Source organism: Ammospiza caudacuta, chromosome Z (assembly GCF_027887145.1).
Source record: "Ammospiza caudacuta isolate bAmmCau1 chromosome Z, bAmmCau1.pri, whole genome shotgun sequence".
Lineage (NCBI taxonomy): Eukaryota > Metazoa > Chordata > Aves > Passeriformes > Passerellidae > Ammospiza > Ammospiza caudacuta.
In genome coordinates this window covers 3688589-3707733 of record NC_080632.1, presented here as the reverse complement: position 1 = coordinate 3707733, position 19145 = coordinate 3688589, and the positions used below count along the sequence as shown (strand labels likewise).

Genomic DNA, 19145 nt, shown 5'->3' with positions numbered 1-19145 from the left:
TTAAGTCGTTCTTGAAAAACAGTACTTCATTAGGAAATTTGAAGTCCTGAATTGGAAGAACTGTAAGATTTCATAGGAACATTTTTTCCTATGAAAATAATATATTACAGTAAATTTTTTTAATGTTACATAAGAAATACAGAAGATGGCAAAGCTGGGTACATATACAGAATTTCTGCAAAAAGTCCAGTGCAGTGAAGTTAAATATTTTCTGTTGCAGATTTTTTACATGCTCTCAGTTATTTCAGACTGGAGCTGGAGGGTTTTGTTGCTTCTAGAAAGTTTAACCTTAATTTTGAGGAATAAGCCTTTGCTATATTTTCTAAACTTCACCTTCCTGTAATACTCCAGATACTCAGATTTTCATTTGTCATGTGGGATTTGTTGTTTTCATTCCGCTCAAAAGTACAAAGAGCAGGCTCTTGAGAGTCCCATTGGAGGGCAGAAAATTCATTTAACAGCAGAGCTTTTAGGAACAGGTCTTGGAAGTTTAGAACTTTAGTGGATTTATTGCAGTCTGCTTTGCTTGATCTTGACTGCACAAGTGCTTTGGGCAGTTTGAAGTAAAAAGCCCAGTTATACTGCAGCTTGTGTTCTACAGTTTTTAACCATAAAACCAGTTGCATACCTAATATGTAATAATATGATGTGGTGCATCATTTGTAGTTGTTTCCGCCTGGTCTCTTTTCCTAAGAACTTGAAATACATTCCTGAAACTTCAGCACATCTGTCCCTAAAATACGTGAGTTAAGGGTTATTTTCTAATACATCAGGGAATAAAGAGTGAGTAGATTCTGACTTGTGTAAATGTTAAAGGGCTGATGACTGTCTGTTACAAGCTGTATCATGTAGAGGACTTCTTTGTCATTTGTATTTTTTTTCTTTCAGGAGGAGCATATTACTTAATTTCCAGAAGTCTGGGGCCAGAGTTTGGTGGTGCCATAGGTCTGATTTTTGCATTTGCCAATGCTGTGGCAGTGGCAATGTATGTTGTTGGTTTTGCAGAGACTGTTGTCGAGTTACTCAAGGTATGTGGATGACGCTGCTTATATTGATTATACTTTATAGATAAAGTTTTACACCTCATATAGAATGTTTGAGTATATAAAGTATATACTTACTGTTTTTTTGATTCATCTGATCACAAAATGGTGTGGTTTGGAAGAGACATTTCAAGGTCACCTAGTTCATCCCCTGTCCAAGTAGAATCACAGAATGGTTTGGGTTGAAAGGGACCCTAAAGACCACCCAGTGCCATCCCCTGCCATGGGCAGGGACACCTTTCACTATCCCAGGGTGCTCCAAGCCCCATCAGCCTGGCCTTGGACATTTCCAGGGATCCAGGGGTAGCCACAGCTGCTCTGTGCCAGGGCCTGCCCACCCTCACTGTAAAATATTTCTTTCTTACATCTAACCTAAATCAGCCATCTTTGAGTTTAAAACCATTATTCCTTGTTCTGTCACCACAAGTCCTATCCAAAAGTCTGTTCCCATATTTCTTGTAAGCCCCCTTTAAATATTAAGTGATGGCAGTAAGGTCTCCCTGAGCTCCCTTTTCTCCAGGCTGAACAGCCCCTATCGTTTCCATTTGGAAGATTCATTGATTTAAAAACAAGGCAAAACCCAAATTACCTGTGTCCTTAAAGGGAATTTACAATCAGTAAATTTGTGGTGAGCAGGTAAACTACTAATAAATTATAGTGAATAGAATGCTGTTCTTTAGGGAAGGTATTTACCTGATGAAATATATGACTGTGTGTATTTTTTGTTTGTTTTGTTAGGAAAATGGAACGTTGATGATCGATGAAATGAATGATATCAGAATCATAGGGGCTATCACAGTGGTTATACTGCTGGGTATTTCCATTGCAGGAATGGAGTGGGAAGCAAAAGTAAGGAATTCCCTTTTTATTTTTTTTTAATTATCTGCCTCACAATTTTGCTTCCATTTTTGTACCTTAGCTGTCTGATTTATTTTTAGTGTATTCAGTGTATTCAGTATTGCATGATGGTACATTAGAACCAAGTTGACTTTTATGCAGTAGCTCTTGGTCTGGCACTAGCATGTGCAGCTCTGAGCAGCATTTCAAATCTTAAACCACTTCACTGGAAGCTTAAGCATCTATGAGAACCTAAACTCCAGCCTAATCCACTCGTAATGACATTGTCAAATAGATTAATGGCATTTTCCTCTTCTGGGCAGTTACAGCACAAGAGAAGGTAAGAATTTCAGCATGGGGATTTTTCCTTGCTATGAAGTTCAGGCAAATTCTGAGGATGAAAAACAATGGGCTGGCTTCCCTTCTCTTTCACTCTCTTCTGGTTTGATTTTCACCTGGAAACAGCCAGACAGTGGGATGCACTCCCTAGACCCAGCGCAGAGAAGGGTTTTGAACATTTGTGGTGATGAATCTGTGGGAGGGAAAACCTCACTCTTAGGTCAGCTCTGACTGAAGAGGTCTTAACAGAGAAGCTCTTCTGCCTTACCAGTTTTCTGCTTAGCATTATGAGGCACTGTAGCTTGCTCTCTGTTTCCTGCACTTTGTAGGCTTTTTATAAATATCTGTCCTTAATTTGCTCAAAAAAAAAACAAAATTGAGAAGAGCCTCTCACTTGGGCTTCCTTCCCAATGTATATTGATATCACAATAGCTCCTATTTTCTTGTCTGAGAGGCAGCTGAAGGAGCCTCCTCATGAAGTATTGTAAGTTTCTTGTGCTTCTTCATCAAGATGATGATGCTGTTTATAATAACAATGAGAGGATTGTTTTTATCATTGTTGCTTCCAGGAAATAGGGCTCCTAGAAGAAGTGAGTGACGATCGAGTGCATTGCTTTGATCTGCTGGGGAGAAAAGAAACTTACAGAAATTGACCTGGTCATGAACTTCTTTAGAAACTCTTTACCTTTCTCAAGTAGCCCTTCACTCTCTATAACTTGAATTTGTGATGCTCTCTTTATACACCCAACTGCAAACAGTGCTGGCCTCCGTGGGGGAGGCTGAACCCTGATGGATTGCTTGAGCCTAGGGTTCGGGGCTGACGTGTGCTGTGTGGGGCGCTGGAGTGGGCGTCCCATCCCTAAAGTCGGTATCTACATGGTGACCCTGGCGTAGGGCACCTGACTGATGATGAGGCAGACCACCCTTTCTTTTTCCATCATGATCTGCACAGGGCTGAGCTGGTTACATTTATTGCCAGTCCCCAGCTGCCCGTAAGTGTTAGCTCCCCAGGCACAGAGCAAGCCCTCATCTGTTAGTGCTAGAGTGTGCACATAACCGCAGGCAATCTGGAGCACGCAGACGCTGTGCAGCGCTGCCACTCTGCACGAGGTCAGCTGGTTCCATTGTTCCCCAGCCCAAGCTGCCCATTGCCATTGTAGCCCCAGCCATAAACCTCACCATTGTTTACTACAGCCATGGAGGAGGTCTGGCCACAAGCGATGCCAACCACAATTTTGCCCTGCAAGCAGTTGGAAACTCTGCGAGGAGTTGTAGATCCAGATCCAACTTGACCAACAGTTATTGAAGCATACAGATCTCCATCCAATGAGAGCGCCATGGAATGATGAGAGCCACAAGCTACTTCCACCACTTTCTTTATTAAGAGATTTGTGCAAACTTGAACAGGAGTAATGCCCTGATTGGTTGTGCCATTTCCAAGTTGGCTGTAACCATTATGTCCCCAAGCATACACTTCACCATCTTCAGTACAAAGAACAACATGGGGACCACTTCCATAACTGAGACTGGAGATCTTCTTTCCACATAAGGCTTCCAATTTCTTTGGTACTATGGTGCTCTGATTATCTCCAGTTCCCAAACAATTACTGCAATTCAGTCCAAAAACAAATACCTCGTTGTTGTGCGTGATGTAAATGGCTTCGTTGGCCGACGTGCCGAACACGCACGCTTTGTGAATGGAAGTGATTTCTTGGGGGAAAGCATCTAGCGGAGACATGGCACCCCTGAGAGGATCGAGTCAGACAACGGGACTCATTTCAAGAACAGCCTTATCAACACCTGGGCTAGAGAACATGGCATTGAGTGGGTGTACCATATCCCCTACCATGCACCAGCTGCAGGAAAAGTGGAGAGGTACAATGGACTGTTAAAAACCCAGTTGAAAGCTTTGGGGATCTTTCAAGAATTGGGAGCAGCATCTGGCAAAAGCCACCTGGTTAGTTAACACCCGAGGTTCCACCAACCGAGCAGGTCCTGCCCAGTCTGAGTCCCTGAATGTAATAGAAGGAGACAAAGTCCCAGTGGTACATATCAGAGGTTTGTTAGGGAAGACTGTGTGGATCAATTCTGCCTCGAGTACAGACAAACCCATTCGTGGGGTTGTCTTTGCTCAGGGACCAGGTTGCATGTGGTGGATCAGGCAAAGAGATGGAACAACACGATGTGTACCTCAGGGAGATCTGATTGTGGGGTAAGAATGATAGGGGATAAGAGGTGGAATGTCCTGGGGTGACGTTATGATGCTTGTATCCCCATTCATCTGTTCTGTGCCTTTAAGACCGGCTCTGAAGAGTGGAAGTTTTGTTTGGGTTTCTCTTATCAGGGACACAGAGACGAGCAGTACATAGGGATGTTTTGGCTTGCTTTCAGCTTGCTGCTTTGCTTGCTCCCTTTTCTGCTCTCGCTTCTGCACTGCTTTGGCCTCTGCTCATTAGCTAGTTCTAGGTAAACAGTCCAAATTCCTTCCTGGACTGTTTCTCTTCTCCTGTTCCTGTGACCATCTCGAACCTGCTCCGAACTGGGACTGGGAACACCGAGGGTTTGCACTGTTCTGCTGCAGCAGCTGCCCCAGCGCCGGAGGGACTGAGAACAGAGCAACCACCCCCGAAAGAGACTTTCTGATGTTGTCATCTTTCTCAGAGCGGTGTCATCGAGTATTGCTCATTTTGTGTGCTGGGGGGTGCTGGGCCAGTCAAATAAACAGGTTCTTTCCACCTCTCTCCAAGGAATTTTTCCTGAACCGGTTGGGGGGAGGGGCCGTGTGGGTTTTGTTTTCTGGAGGGGCCCTCCTTTGCAGATTCTTTAACAAATTTGCCCTAAACCAGGACACCTCCTTATTCTGAACTGTTTTGAAAGAATTTTTTGTTAATGATCTTCTGGCTGCTGCCACTTGAAGTCACCAAGTAGTATCTTCATTTTGCTGTGTAGCATGAGCATTTATATAAAAATAGTTTGCATGAAAATACCCCTGTTTAATGTTTCTACATCAAACCTGAAATGTGGTATTACTGCAGTGCCATCCTTATTTTAGGGGTAGCTTTTAAAAGTCCTGTCTTCTATGTAAAAGTCAAGATTTGGTTTCTCTGTCATGGAAGGAGGCAAGTGGGAGCAATGATTGGCAATGGAACCTGTCAAACAGGCATTTCATGTGGGCTAACAGAACTCAGCATAGCAAAGCATCAGTGTCTCCATCTTGATCTGTGGTGTTCTCTTATGCCTTAGCCAGGTCTTAGAGAAAATGGAGCAGGGAAATCTGTAATAATGCCTTTGAACCAGATCTAAAAGTGAGGAGAGACTGGGATTGATTCCAGGGAAATTTGCTTTTAAAAATGGGTTTTTAGAGTTTGTGGTATTCACTTCTCAGCTCCTTGTGTTGAAGTCTTAGAAGCCCATTCTTTCAGACTTGGGAATTTGAGTATGATATTCAGCAAACATCCCTAGCTTCAGGGAGAAGCTTCCTTAGTTACTGGAAAAATCCACTTGTGGCAATTGCTCTGTGATTACTTCATGTTTATGTTTCTGTCTTACTGAAGACTTCTGTAAGCACCCAGCTGTATCCTCACACCCCTCACCTATTCTTGAGGCTTTACAAAGATTTAAATACAGGACACAAACTGTTTTTCTTCAGGTGGACTTTTCAGTCTGCTGCAGGCCATTTTGCTCTGTTTATTACAGTTCCACCCTTTTTTCCTGAGAGGCTGAGTGAACTGAAAACTTTATTTTGAAGGCATGAACAGTGCCGCACTGATATTGCATATTAGTTCCTGATCCCAGGCCTGGAAAAGGTCTGTGAATAGCTTTCCCCAAGCTACTGGCATTCCTTTCTAAGGAATCAAATCACCCAAAAGATAACAGCAGTGTGATTGCTTATTTTAATGGAAGACCTGAACCATCCCTACAGTGCCTAGATTTATCTTTGCACACACTTTAGAGGTGGGATGGTTTAAAATACTTCTTGTTCAACTTACAGGGTTTATAATAGTTCTGCAGAAAAGTGACTAAAAATCTAGGTTGTAATAAAAGAAGTGTCAAAACTAGGAATTAACAAGTAATTGTTGCAGTTTGCAATTTAATTTCCTTATTAAGGATTGAAAACATGAGAATGTAGCAAAATAAAGTATTTCCTCGCATAAAATAGGAAACAAGACCTGTTTCATTCTGGATGTAATAAATTTTTTAGAAAATACTACATACTAAAGTATAAGACCAAGGATGACCATGGCTAGTAATGCAGTAGTAGCATTTGTTTGGCATTTGGCTATTTTCATGTAAATTTCTTGAATCTCCTCAAATACTTTCCTTCTGGAAGGCTTAAATGTAAAGAAATTAGTCCTTTTAAGCATTTTGTCTCTGCAAATATATTTTTGAGGTATTTAGTAATAATAAACCTTTTTGATTAGGCATAGAACTTGGAAATTATTCCTATTTCATAATTAAAAATCGTTGTACAAGTTCTCTCCAGCTTTCCTGATTTTTTTGCAGAGAACATGCTGAGAAGGTGAAACTGAATTTGGAATCAAGTAAACATTTACATTTTATAGCACAGCACTTGATACTATGAAAAGAACAAGTTCTCCTGTCTGACAGCAGTCATTGTGTTTCAGGCACAGATAGTCCTGCTGGTGATCCTCATTCTTGCTATTGGAGACTTTGTCATAGGAACATTTATTCCTCTGGAGAGCAAGAAGCCCAAAGGTTTCTTTGGTTACAATGGTATGTTGGAACAGTTTACAGTATGGTAAACAATTCCTTCCTTTCCAAAATAAGCTGCTATTATTAAACATCTAGTATATCTTGCAGTTTTGTTTAACTATGGAGACTTTTCCTGATTGCTTGTCACTTCTGCAGTTGGGTCAAAACTTGAGTATTACTTAATATTGAATATATATTAAATTTTTAAGAGCTGGATTATACTGTAAGTATTTTTTCTACATTTAAATCTGCTTAAGTTCACTGTGTTGACTTTGAGTTGAAGTGATGAATTAGGGCTTAAATGTTCTACATTTAGTTTTAAGAAGGTCCTGTAACTGTCAGCTTTTTTACTGGTCTGATAGTGGCTGGAATGGCTTCATACTTCAGCTTCCATGTGAATATTGACAGACTTCAATCTTCCCCTGCAGCCGACATATTCATGGAGAATTTTGGGCCGGATTTCCGACAAGAGGAAACCTTCTTTTCTGTGTTTGCTATTTTCTTCCCTGCTGCAACTGGCATACTTGCTGGTGCAAATATCTCGGGGGACCTGGCGGTGAGTAGTGAATTAAAGACATTTTCCGTGACCACTCGAGTGTGCATTGACCTCTGTCATCACTGTCCACTGACGTTTTTCTTTCAGGATCCTCAGTCAGCCATACCTAAAGGAACACTGTTGGCCATCTTAATCACTACGTTGGTTTACGCAGGAATTGCAGTGTCTGTAGGTAAATAGAGAATGTTTTTAACTTTATCCTTTCACGTTTGTTCTGAGGATGTGTTTTGATTTGGTTTTATGTAATTTGTTATGCAGAGTTGTTATGTAATTGACTTTCCTGCACGGGAAAGTAATAGCCAAAGATTTCTTGTTTTTGCTGTTGGGAGATTCAGTTTTCAGCTGGTTTTATAATTTTGTGAAATAACTGATGCTTTTCTAAGAAAAGTGACTGCTTCAGGCAGAAGATCACAGTAGACTTCTATCGGTGTTGCCTCATTGTTGCAGTTATTTACATTAAAGGATTTACAGTTTAGCAGTGGGATAATCCCTGGATTAGAAAAGCGTGTTTTCAGGAAATACCCACTGAAAAAACACCTGTGTTGTTTTGAGGATTATGGTAATCAGCCACATACCTGCAGGGAGCTGTGGGATGATCAGACAGCACTGTGGTGAGCATGTTTGAGCAGTAATTCCCCAGCTGAGGGAGGAGACCAAGAAAAGCCTTCAGTTCTCATCAGCCCACTTTTGGAAGTGTCGTGTTCTGCTGTAAAGAGGAGAAATAATCAGAGACTGATCTGAGTCTTCTCTTCCCAGTCTTTCCCAGCCCACAGTTGATTGAAGTCCTCTGTAGAAGTCGCCCTGGGGTTGGTACCAGTCTTGCTGTAGAGTACCAGTGGTTTACTATGTTTTCCCCACGTATAAAATAATTCTAGTAACCTTAAGATTACAGGATTGTAATTGAATCATTCACATTTCTTGCCTGTGATTGGAAACATTTTTTTAGTCATGTCACATAAACTAGTTTCTGACAGCAATAATAATTTTTCTTACGTGAAAGACCTTGTTTTATAATAGCTGTGGTGCCTTTTGAATGAAATTCTCATTTCTGAGAGGACCATTGATCTTACCACTAATGATACTTCCTTTCAAAGATACCAGTCTTGCTGGTCTGCCTTTGTTGGCTAACGTGGGAGTGTAGCTCTGCCAAATAGTTGCTCTGTAGTGATTGTGCTTTATGCAGCAGAATGAGCTACCCTCATTTCCTAATTAGATTGACTGCTAAGACCTCTTGCTACCAAATTTGAATCCTTTGGAACCTCAATCCACACAAGACTCAAATTATTGTTAATACTTGCTTATTAATGGAATACTTTGGTCAGCTTCCAAACGTGAAAAGTGCAGTATAAAAACTGACAAAAGAAGCAGTTTGCAAAACCAACTGGACGTGAAATTGATTCATCTGAAATGTTCTGCCATGTACTGACTTACACTTTGAATTCTGCTCATTAGAAAAAGGCAGCAGGAGTCAGAGATCATGGGTGAAATTCAGCTCCTTTTGAGGCGTTGGATCAGGAGTATAGGACAAACAAAAACGCTTTTATTCCTTTCCCAGAGAGTGGTCTAAGCAAGTCACTAAAGATGTGAAGGGGTAGTAAGTGTTGCAGAGTAGTCATACCTGAAGAGGAGGAAGATGTTCTGAACTTAACTCACTATTTGTATGCTCTGTAGTAAGTAAGAAGGCTAAACTGAGTAGAAAAGAAAGAAGGAAAACTACTGATCCTGCTGCTAGAGCTGGGCAGCTATTTCAGAAGGATAACTGAGACATTGGTATGCATAATTCAGTTTCATAATTCAGCAAAGGACTGAGGCAGACAAGCAGGTGGCATGAGAAGGCAGATTTCACAGACAAATTTGCTTTAAAAATCGTGGAAGATACATTTCAAAGAACTACATTTATGACTTTAAGAACAAGGGAAGCTCTAACAAAAAAAAAAAAAGCCAAAGGTCTGAGTCGCATTGTGACCTGCTTCCTGTAGTTATGAAAGTAAAACTAATTCACAAAAGCCAAACTGTAATTGTTTGCAGCACTAGTAAAATTAAACACTCTGAACTGCACTCTGAAGGGCTGTAGTAATTCTGGAATTCATATATCAAGGAGATAATTTGGTAGAGATTGCTGTAAACTTTCTCATGCTTAAAGCCTGGCAAAGCTCTATTTCAATTTGGCAGGAATATGCTTGTAAATGCCTGTGAAAAGGTGAAATCTTATTTTCACAGGAGGGAAGACCTAAAGACCTTAGGGAAAAAACTGCCAGAATCATATAAATAAATACAACTTTTCTGAATGAGTCTTACAGAAAATAACATTTATTATTGTTACTTTATATAAGTGTCTTCTGCTGAGAACAGAGCCTGCCTGCCTGTTCTACATTCTCTCTCAGTAAGGCCCACATTTGGTTTGTTCCTACTGCCATGTCTCTTTCTGCCACATTTTGATTGCATGTGTGAAAGTCCTGCCAAAGCTGAGTTTGGACTTTGACAGAATGAGGAAGAGGAGGGCTGTGATAGTGCACTGTAGGTATTTAATGAGTTGTTCAGTATAATTGGCCTGCCACTACAATCTTGTCACCAACAAAATGCTGTTTACAAATAGTTCAGCTGAGAAGTGTGTTGTCAAATCCATTTTATGCTGCTTGAGTGGCTGGGGCAGATACCTGAATAGTGAAGAAAGGGAAACATTTTCCTCTTACAAAGCTCTTACTCCCAGTTAAACAAGAAAACAATTAAAAAAAACCTCAGCTCCTCCACATACTCACAAGAAAAGCATAAGACTGGTGTGTGGTGTAGGAAACTTATTGTAATTTCACCAATTACAATTAGGCATAATAAGTAACTAAAAAAGAAATGAGGAGTGGAAGGATTAATTAATGTCCACCTACTGGGACCAGGTGTTGTGGTGGGCTGTTAATCAAGTTCTGCCGTCTCACAAGAATTTAAATATGGTATAACTAATCAGGAATTAATTTTCCCCGTGGAAGAGAGACAACATACGTAGATGCCTAGGAATATTACTGAATAAACTTAAACTTGCAGCAGATCTTTGCCTTCTTAATTTTTACAAATAGTTAATTTAGGTCCTTAGCTGTCATGGGGTTTTGTTGCAAGGCAGTTCTTGTCATTCAGATTCCTGAAAGATTAAAGTAAAGGAGTTTTATTGAGTTTTATTGACTCTGTGGACTTTTCCCCACTCCTTATTTAATTCCAGTCCCCAAAGTATTTCCTGGTGTTCAAACAGTTTGATTACCTCTACTATTAGACTACAGAATGTTAAATAATACTTAGTCTTATCTACTTGTTGTCATATATGAGACAAAACCCCCTTGAAATAGAAGACTTAAACTAATGGGTACTAAAATACCATTTTCTTAATACTTACAGGCAGAAATACTGTTTCTCCAGCATTTTCTTGACCAGCAAAATTAAAATGTAATAATGGATGAACAAAAGACAGTGGTTAAGGTGATGATTATAAAAGAACGTGGGAGAAATGATACTCTGTGTCTGTTTTTCACCAAGAAACCACCTGAAAAATACCATGGTCACATAGGAGGTGGCTTACTTAAACATTGGGAAATGGCTTGCAACAGCCTTTCATGAAACTTTTTTTTTAATGGCTGAGTCATAGTGACTGGAAAAAAAACAGCTGCAACAGAATTTATACCTCTCTGCAAACATCTATACACACAAAACAAATCTGCACTCCTCTAGGAAAATTGACTGCAAGAGAAAGTATAAAATCATAAAACTATAAAATGGCTTGGGTGGGAAGGGACTTTGAAGATCACCCAGTGTCCAGCCTGGCCTCGGGCATGCCAGGGATTGTGCTCTTAAATTCCTGCAAGTCTATTGGCATGCTTTTCCTCCGTGCTAAAACTTTGTTTCTTCCTACAATCAGATATGTTAAAAAACTAAAGATTGTTTTCAGGCAAGGGAGCAGGTGCTCTGTTTGTGTTTGTTTTTCGTAGTGAGGATGAGCTTAGTACTGTAGCATCTTGAAATGTGGTATTTTAATGTTGCTCTGTTAGATAATGCTTACATAAAAAGGAATTAACACCTGCGCTTAACTTCAGGTTCAGTTTGTTAATGCTTTTTTGTTACTGTTGTGTCCATTGCAGGTTCCTGTGTAGTTCGAGATGCCACAGGGAATGTCAACGACACCATTGTTAACGAGCTGGCAAACTGCACTAGTGCAGCCTGCAAACTCAATTATGACTTCTCATCCTGTCAGTCTCAGGCAGGGTGTCACTATGGGCTGATGAACAATTTCCAGGTATAAAACTGCCTCCTTAGTCTGTATATCGGGTTTTGTGTTCAGATTTTTTTTTATTTTTTCGGGGGGGGAGATTTTTTTTTCTTTATTTTGGTTTGGTTTTTTGGTGTTTTTGTTTGTTTGGTGGGGTTTTTTTGGCTTTTTTTGTTGATTTGGTGTCTTGGTGGTTTTTTTGTTTTTGGGGGGGTTTTTTTTGTTGTTTTTGGCTGAATTTTTTTGCGTGATTTTGTTCATTTTTTGTTTGTTTGTTGTTTTGGGGGAGCTGTGCAGAGGCTTTTTTTGCTGGTTTTGGGTTTCTTGGTTGGTTTTTTGGGTTGGTTGGGGTTTCTGATTGCCTGCTGTTTTGGCAGGTCTTGTTTGTTTTTTCCTTGGATTTGTTGGCTTGTGCTTTTTTAGTTGCTTGTTAGGTAAAGTCATAAGCTATACATACATAATGACCTCCATAAATGCAAATTTAATCTGGAATAGGTGTGTGGTACACTTTAGCTGGTATGCAAAATAATGAATACCTTTTGAAAACTCTTAGGTGTTTATACACAGGTGGCATAAATATTTACTCTTTTTCTGAGGAAATTGTTTGGATTTAGGTGGTGGTGCTGCAGCTTGCTTTAGGTACCTGAATGTCATCATTCACCAGTGAGGGTAAATGTACTGATTTTTCAGTAATGGTGCTGATTAATCATAGGTAGCCTCTGTCAGTAATTTGCTTGCTAAATTTTAAAGGTTTTTTAGAAAATACAGTGATTTTTTTTTTAAAGACTGTTTTTACTTGTTTGTCACAGCTTCCCCTTTAATGGTAACAAGGTCATGAATTTTCATTAAACATGATGTTACAGTATTTAAAAATCCTCTGCAAGTTACGGGGTAATTTACAGTCTTTCACCACAGCCAGCTGGGTTGTTCATGAGCTACTGGTAAGGGTTTGAAAGAATCCAAGGGAAAATGAATTTACTGCTCACTGATTCCATTTCACTTTATGGTAGTCCCATCTTTGCCCAAAGTTTTTCTAACATGTGTACAAAAAGTTGGCCAGAGATTGAGGTGAAATCCACTAATGAAATTGTTATAGTGTAATAATGTGAGTATCATCCATGGGGTTAACTTTGTTCTTGTTCAGGGAAGTCAGAATCGCTGTTGTGGGATTGACAAATTTGCAAAATCTGATGACTTTCATTGTTTGTTTTAAGCTCAAAAGAACCAACATATTGTCAAATATGCAGCTGTGAATAGCCTGTAACTGGTTGCCTCTGTGTCTTTAAGTCATGACTATTGCAGGGTTCTTATCATAAATGTTACTTGTACTTCAGGGTATTTCTGTCTCCCAGATTATTCTTGCCTCTCTCTGTGGAAAAAAGAGTTTCTGTCAATTAGGAAAAGTCACTTTGAAGGTCAGAGGCAGCACAGAGAATGTGGTGCCCCTCACAACCCCTGCTTTGTTGCAGTTTTGAGAACCTTCTCTGAAATTTCATTTTTGTAGTACCCAGTGGGACTTCCCCTTGCTGTTTTTTCTCTCACCCTCCCAGCTTTTGCTGTGCATCTCTGAGAAGAGTCTTATTCTGTCTTCTCAAAAGGTGTCAGAAGGAAAATATTTGTGAGAGAGGCTGTTTGTCTAATGAGACTCTTGTCCATTTCATAACTGAGCTGCTCACAGTTTTGTATCTCTGACTGTTAGCTCTATGGAGAGATACTGTTTTTTGATATGCAGTGCAGGGTGTGTGTGGGAAGGGAGGTGTCCACACTTGTGCACTTCTCAGGTTCTTTTCTGTATGGTAAATAACTGAGAAAAATACTGCACAAACTAAAATTAATCCCTGAGGTGAGCGAAGATTGTTGTGTTTCTCTTCCAGCTTGAAAGCAGGCAGGTTCTGGGGCAGAAAGTGCCAGTTTGTGTTCACAGTGTAATGACTTCATTGCTTCAGGACACTCTGTGCTGCAGTCAGTTCTTTTCCAAAGAATTGATCTGAAGTTCTGCTGGGTCAGCTCAGGGTGTGGGTCTGTTCAGGCAGCACATGGATGACCTGTAGTATGATTTACCTGTGGAAATCTTAGATTAGGAACTCTAAATGAGCACAGGAGGTGAGACAGGCTGTCAGACCTGCCTAGAAAGGCCATCTTTAGTTTCTGTTACAGTGAATTGTAGCTCCTCACAGGCTTCTGATATTTCTGTTCAGTAGTTATTCTGTGCCCAGGCTGTCACCTGGTAGAAGAGTATTTGCAAAAATTTGTTCTGGGCTTTATAGCCTCAGCCTACAGCTTCCCAACAAAAAGTTACAGCTTTGGGTAATTAATGTGCAGATATTTTTTTCAACTTTGGATGAAAGTTGAAAGTAGAATGAAACTCGGTTGTTTTAATACAGCATTTTTGTTTTGCTCCAGAGTGGTGGACCAAGGAACTGAATTTTATCAAAATATGGTATTTCATGATCCCAAATGTTTGAAATTTAGGAAACTGCCTTAACTGTAAATGCCAGGCAAACATAATGAGGCCCTTATCAGCAGGAGCTGTATGTCTGTGTCAGCACACCAGTGGTTGCAGGGCCACTGTTCCCTTTTACTCCGCAGGGATGAAAATCTCAGTGCTATTTCAGCTGCCTTTGTGGGCTCCTTGGTTCATGGTCAGGAGATCTGGATTGTGTAGGGGATGGAGGGAGGGGAGTTCAATGCCATGGCACACTGATTCTGCTGGATCTGGTTCCCCCTGTGTTCTCCTGGCTTAGAGAAGCTTCCTAAAGGCGCTTAACTATCCTAAGGCATAACTTGCTAGCTTTTAAAATGCCAAACATTAATGGCGTAGGCTTTGCTGGGATATCTCTCAAATTTATAAAACAGGGTAATAGTCAGAAATAGTGTCAATAATTGGAGGCATTGGACAGAACCAAGAAAGAGAATGTAAAATATGAGTCGGTTGTCAGAAGCAAATAGCAAGTTGAGGCAAGTGTAGTGAAGTAAAGGCATCAAAATATTTTACATGTGAGAAGAAAAGTGAGGGAAACTCGTATACAGATTCCCTCTATAATGAGGGAAGATTGATTACACCATCCTTGCAGGGAAAAAAAAATTACATTCTGCTTCTATAAAAATTAATGTGCATTTGTTAATTATGTTGCTATAGCAAAAGTTTCTTTCTACAATATTAGTACAGCATTTACACCTCTTAAATTTTATTCTGTTACATAATATAGGGTTATTAGAAACTACCATTTAAAACTGTAAATTTTTCTATTGCTTATAAAATTTAAACTACCATTTAAACTACCATTTAAAACTGTAAATTTTTCTGTTGCTTATAAAATTAAATTTCTGTTGCTTATAAAGAGATAGCTTAATAGATGTGTTGTTAGTCTTAGTCCTCTATGATTATAGGCCTGGCATGCCTTTTTTTTTTTTTTTTTTGTTATAAACTTGCAAGTAGGCTTCAGGAAGTTCTCTCCTTCATTTGTTACACTATTCTGACAGACACTTTAGTCTCATTTTTTATTAAATTTGTTTTTTCGAGCGAGGCATGCCTTGGACTGACCTGTGAAACCTGTTGTAGTGCACAGACTGAGCTGACTGAGAGGCCCAGCTGTCATTGTCAGTCTGGTCTGGAGAAATCCACTAAATTTTACCATTAATTTAGTGAACAAAACTTCATCAGTCATCTATGAAGGGAACACAAGATAATACATTATGTCTGAGAACATCTGACCTAGTAAGATTATTTAGACAGCAAGATTTTACCATTTCAGGTGACAATAACTTTAAAACAGGAGACTTCTGCGTGCTTTTTTTCTTGCCTTCCTTTGGTTGCTCTATTGATAATTTAAATGAGATTGCTTGGGTGAAAAAGGCAGCGAAGCAGTGCAAATGATGCAGAACCACATTGTGCTTGAAAAGCACCCTGATGAGTTTGGTCTGTTGACTAAAATTCTTCAGCACTGGCTGTCTTAGAGCAACTTCAGCTTTTTTTCTTTAAAGGAAAGTATTCTATGAAACCATGAACATTTTTTAATTACACAGTTGTGTATCGTAAATCACATGATAGATGCAAAACTGCATCTAGCTATGGTACAGATATATTCTGTAGAAAAGTGGAGTCACAGAGTGGTTTAGGTTGGAAGGGAACTTGAAGATGATCTTCCAATCCACATGGCATGGACAGGGGTGGCACTCACTTTTTATAATCTCCCTCTTTTCTTAAGGCCCCTTGAGGTACTGGAAGGTACCAGCTCATTACTCATCCAGCTTACATTTGACTTCTGTCACTGAGATTAGACATGTGCTGGGATTTGATCTTGGGGAGATAGGAAGCAAGTTTGTCTTGACCTACAGGTTTTGACTGGAGGGAAAAAAGCCTAACTTAAAATGACAGAGATTGTGAGGAATGTGGTTTTCACATGTTTTATCACTTGAGGTTTCTGAGACCATGTTAGTCAGCAGTAGATTAGTTGGAATATGTTATGCATTCCAAAGTATTTCTTCTTCCATTGCTTCCTTCTAATCTTCCTATGTGCCCATGAAGACTTTGGCTCTTGATAATTTGAGCTTCAAATTATATTGTATGAAAAGCCACCGGCTCTTGTCCTGAAATCAGGATGCATTTATATTCCCTGAGCTATCTCTAGCTCATTTATATGAATGCATAATATTCAGACAGCTTTTAAGTGAAGAGTGTGTAGTATTTTTTTTTCTGTTTGTGTAGTTATGGTGCCATCTGTTTGTTTAGTGTACTTTTTTACATATTTAAAAAAAAAAATTTTGGTTTTCAGGTCATGAGCATGGTATCAGGGTTTGCACCACTGATTACTGCAGGTATTTTCTCAGCCACGCTGTCATCTGCATTAGCATCTCTTGTGAGTGCCCCTAAGATCTTCCAGGTAAGTAAGGGAAGAAAACAGTAATATTTTGAAGAATAATTAATTTTGAGTCATGATTTTTGGAAGGGGGCTGTGACATGCTGCCGTCATTATCCATATCAGATGACATCAGTGGATTGTTCTAATATTTACCTGTTGTTTAGAATGGGAGAACAGTTTGTTACTGATTGTTGGGGTTCCTGAGTGTATTTTGCTCTATCTTCTTTTTAACTATTGAGTCTCCTCTGTCTTACTTTGGATTAAAAGAAGTTAAGTGGGGTGTCAGTTGTATTGATGCAGAGAACTAGTGTGTATATTGGGCAAAGTTTCCACTTCCTGAGAAAATAAATTATGTAAAAAAAGACTTTGTGATTTTAAGACAGTAGTCAAGTAAAATAGACAGTTACAGAACAGCAAATTTGCTTCTTGCAGGTGGACATTACTTAAGGATAGAAAAGTGGAAGTGCAAAATGTCGAGATGCAATGACAGTTGAGAATACAATTAGTCTATGGTGGTTATAAACGATCCAGAAGTGTTCAGAAAGATACTATGTAATGGAACATGGCATGAGCAAAATGCATGTTGACTCTTGATTATTTTTTTTTAAATTTTTCCCTTAGGCTTTGTGCAAGGACAGCATTTATCCAGGATTTCAGATGTTTGCTAAAGGCTATGGGAAGAACAATGAGCCACTGAGAGGATATATTCTAACATTTTTAATTGCTCTTGGATTCATACTAATCGGTTAGTTTGAAATTTTAGTAATTCTCAATCCCCTTTTGTCCTTTAGAAAGCATTCCAGTTGTGACCTTGAACTTGTCCTTTATAAAGCGTGTTGTGAACTTGATGACAGGGTCCTAGAGATCTAATGCACAGCTTAATTCTAAGTCAGCATTCTAAATCTGGTTATTTTGAGGCTTACTTTCTCCTATCTTCTAGATACAACTCTGTCAAGAGCTGCAGTAAATTTTAACTGCACTTCTCTTTTTAATCATAGGTATCTGTCTTAAGGTGCTGCCAGTCAATAGAAATACATCCTTTGCTTGAGAGAGTGTTAACGTCCTGTAAATATGAAAGTTTATTTCAGATTTTTAATAATGGCAGCTTCAGTAAAATGCAAACTTGCATGAGCAATGTTATTTAAAATGTACTTTTCTGTTAAGTTACAAATGGTAGAGCTGAGTGCCGACACTGCTGTTGCTAGAGGTTCTCTAGGTTGTAATTAATTGCACATGTTCTCTGTAGGTGGCAAACTAATTGTGCTGTGTCCATCTATGAGTCCTGTGCCAGTGTGTTTAACTTCTTTTCCCAGTTTGCTCTGTCCTCCTTCCCTCACATCTGCTTGAGGCAGAGATACCCCCTTGGGGTCCCTGCTGAGCCATGCTGACTGGAAGCTTGATTGCGGCTAGAAACTTGCAGACTAGGATGGCACATTCTGCATTTTGATCACTTTTGGGTTTGTTTTTTTTTTTTTAATGATGGTGAGAGTACGCATAAAAATATTTTGTACCATGCTGCCTCAAGGAAAGGAGAGAGCATCGGGTTTTTCCCTCTCACTGAAGGGGGTGTAAGCACCACTGTTGTGATGGTGTTGGTCTGTAATATTTAGACCTTCTGGAATTCTTCAGAACCCAGTGTGTTAGTGCGCTGTTTGATCCAAGCCCTGCTGGGAATGAAATTTTCTCAATTAATGATCTTGAGAAAGTATGCAGTGCTTCCAGATGGCTTCTAGAACACTTGGTAGTGCTTATATTTTTGAGGCTGAAAGCTACACTTCTTAACTGTTAAAAGAAAACTTAGTAAATAGGAGGTCATTGATATAAATTCTGTCAGCAAAAGGGTAAACTGCATTTCCTTAGAATATATCAAAAAATGAAATTCTTTACAGCAGATTTTTTTCACTGTAATCTTCAAAACCATTGAGTGATACCTTTGATAACTCCTTGCTTTCTTTTTTTTGTTTTTCATTTTGCAGCTGAACTGAATGTCATTGCTCCAATTATTTCTAATTTCTTCTTGGCCTCATATGCCTTGATTAACTTCTCTGTATTCCATGCTTCTCTTGCAAAATCTCCAGGTAGGAACTACTCATGGCATTAAAAGCTTAATATGTTGTATTCATGGGTCTTCTGAAGTTCTGAGAGCTGGGTGATCCAGTAGGGCTTGGGGGCTACTGATTTTGTCATCTTTGCTGAGGGAACACAAGATAATTCAGAATTGATTCGTAAACTCAGGAAGAAAACATTTTTGCTAATTCAGTAGCTGGTGCTGGCAAACCACCTTTTGTTGTCTTCAGTTTTTGTTGATGTTTCATATTTCAGACAAGAAGAAACAGGAATTGCTGGTGGTATTGCCCCATTTTTATAGTCCTTAGTGTGGGTTAAATTACAGAAATAAGCCAAAATAAGCTTATTTTATATATAAATAAAATAAGCCAAAACCTGGTACCTGCAGAACAGATGTACATTATAAATCCCAGTCCACATGCAGTTGTACTGTAATAACTCCCCTAAGAGCTTAAGTTACTGAATGGGTAGATTTGCTTTTT

At 39.4% G+C, this 19145-nt stretch overlaps 2 protein-coding genes across 2 annotated transcripts in view; one reads left to right on the top strand and one right to left on the bottom strand.

The window, feature by feature from the left end:
• The window catches only part of SLC12A2 (solute carrier family 12 member 2), a 55124-nt gene that overhangs the window by 19115 nt on the left and 16864 nt on the right, over window positions 1–19145 (top strand). Inside the window, exons 5-13 of the mRNA XM_058823881.1 lie at window positions 889–1028; window positions 1782–1892; window positions 6845–6953; window positions 7361–7488; window positions 7576–7660; window positions 11607–11761; window positions 16510–16617; window positions 17218–17341; window positions 18573–18674. Of these exons, the coding sequence (XP_058679864.1) occupies window positions 889–1028; window positions 1782–1892; window positions 6845–6953; window positions 7361–7488; window positions 7576–7660; window positions 11607–11761; window positions 16510–16617; window positions 17218–17341; window positions 18573–18674 (1062 nt within the window). The remainder of the gene's footprint in view (window positions 1–888; window positions 1029–1781; window positions 1893–6844; window positions 6954–7360; window positions 7489–7575; window positions 7661–11606; window positions 11762–16509; window positions 16618–17217; window positions 17342–18572; window positions 18675–19145) is intronic.
• LOC131570892 (RCC1 and BTB domain-containing protein 1-like) lies at window positions 3092–3957 on the bottom strand. The gene is given in 2 exon segments (XM_058823309.1): window positions 3092–3342; window positions 3345–3957. Coding segments are annotated over 2 exon segments (864 nt in total).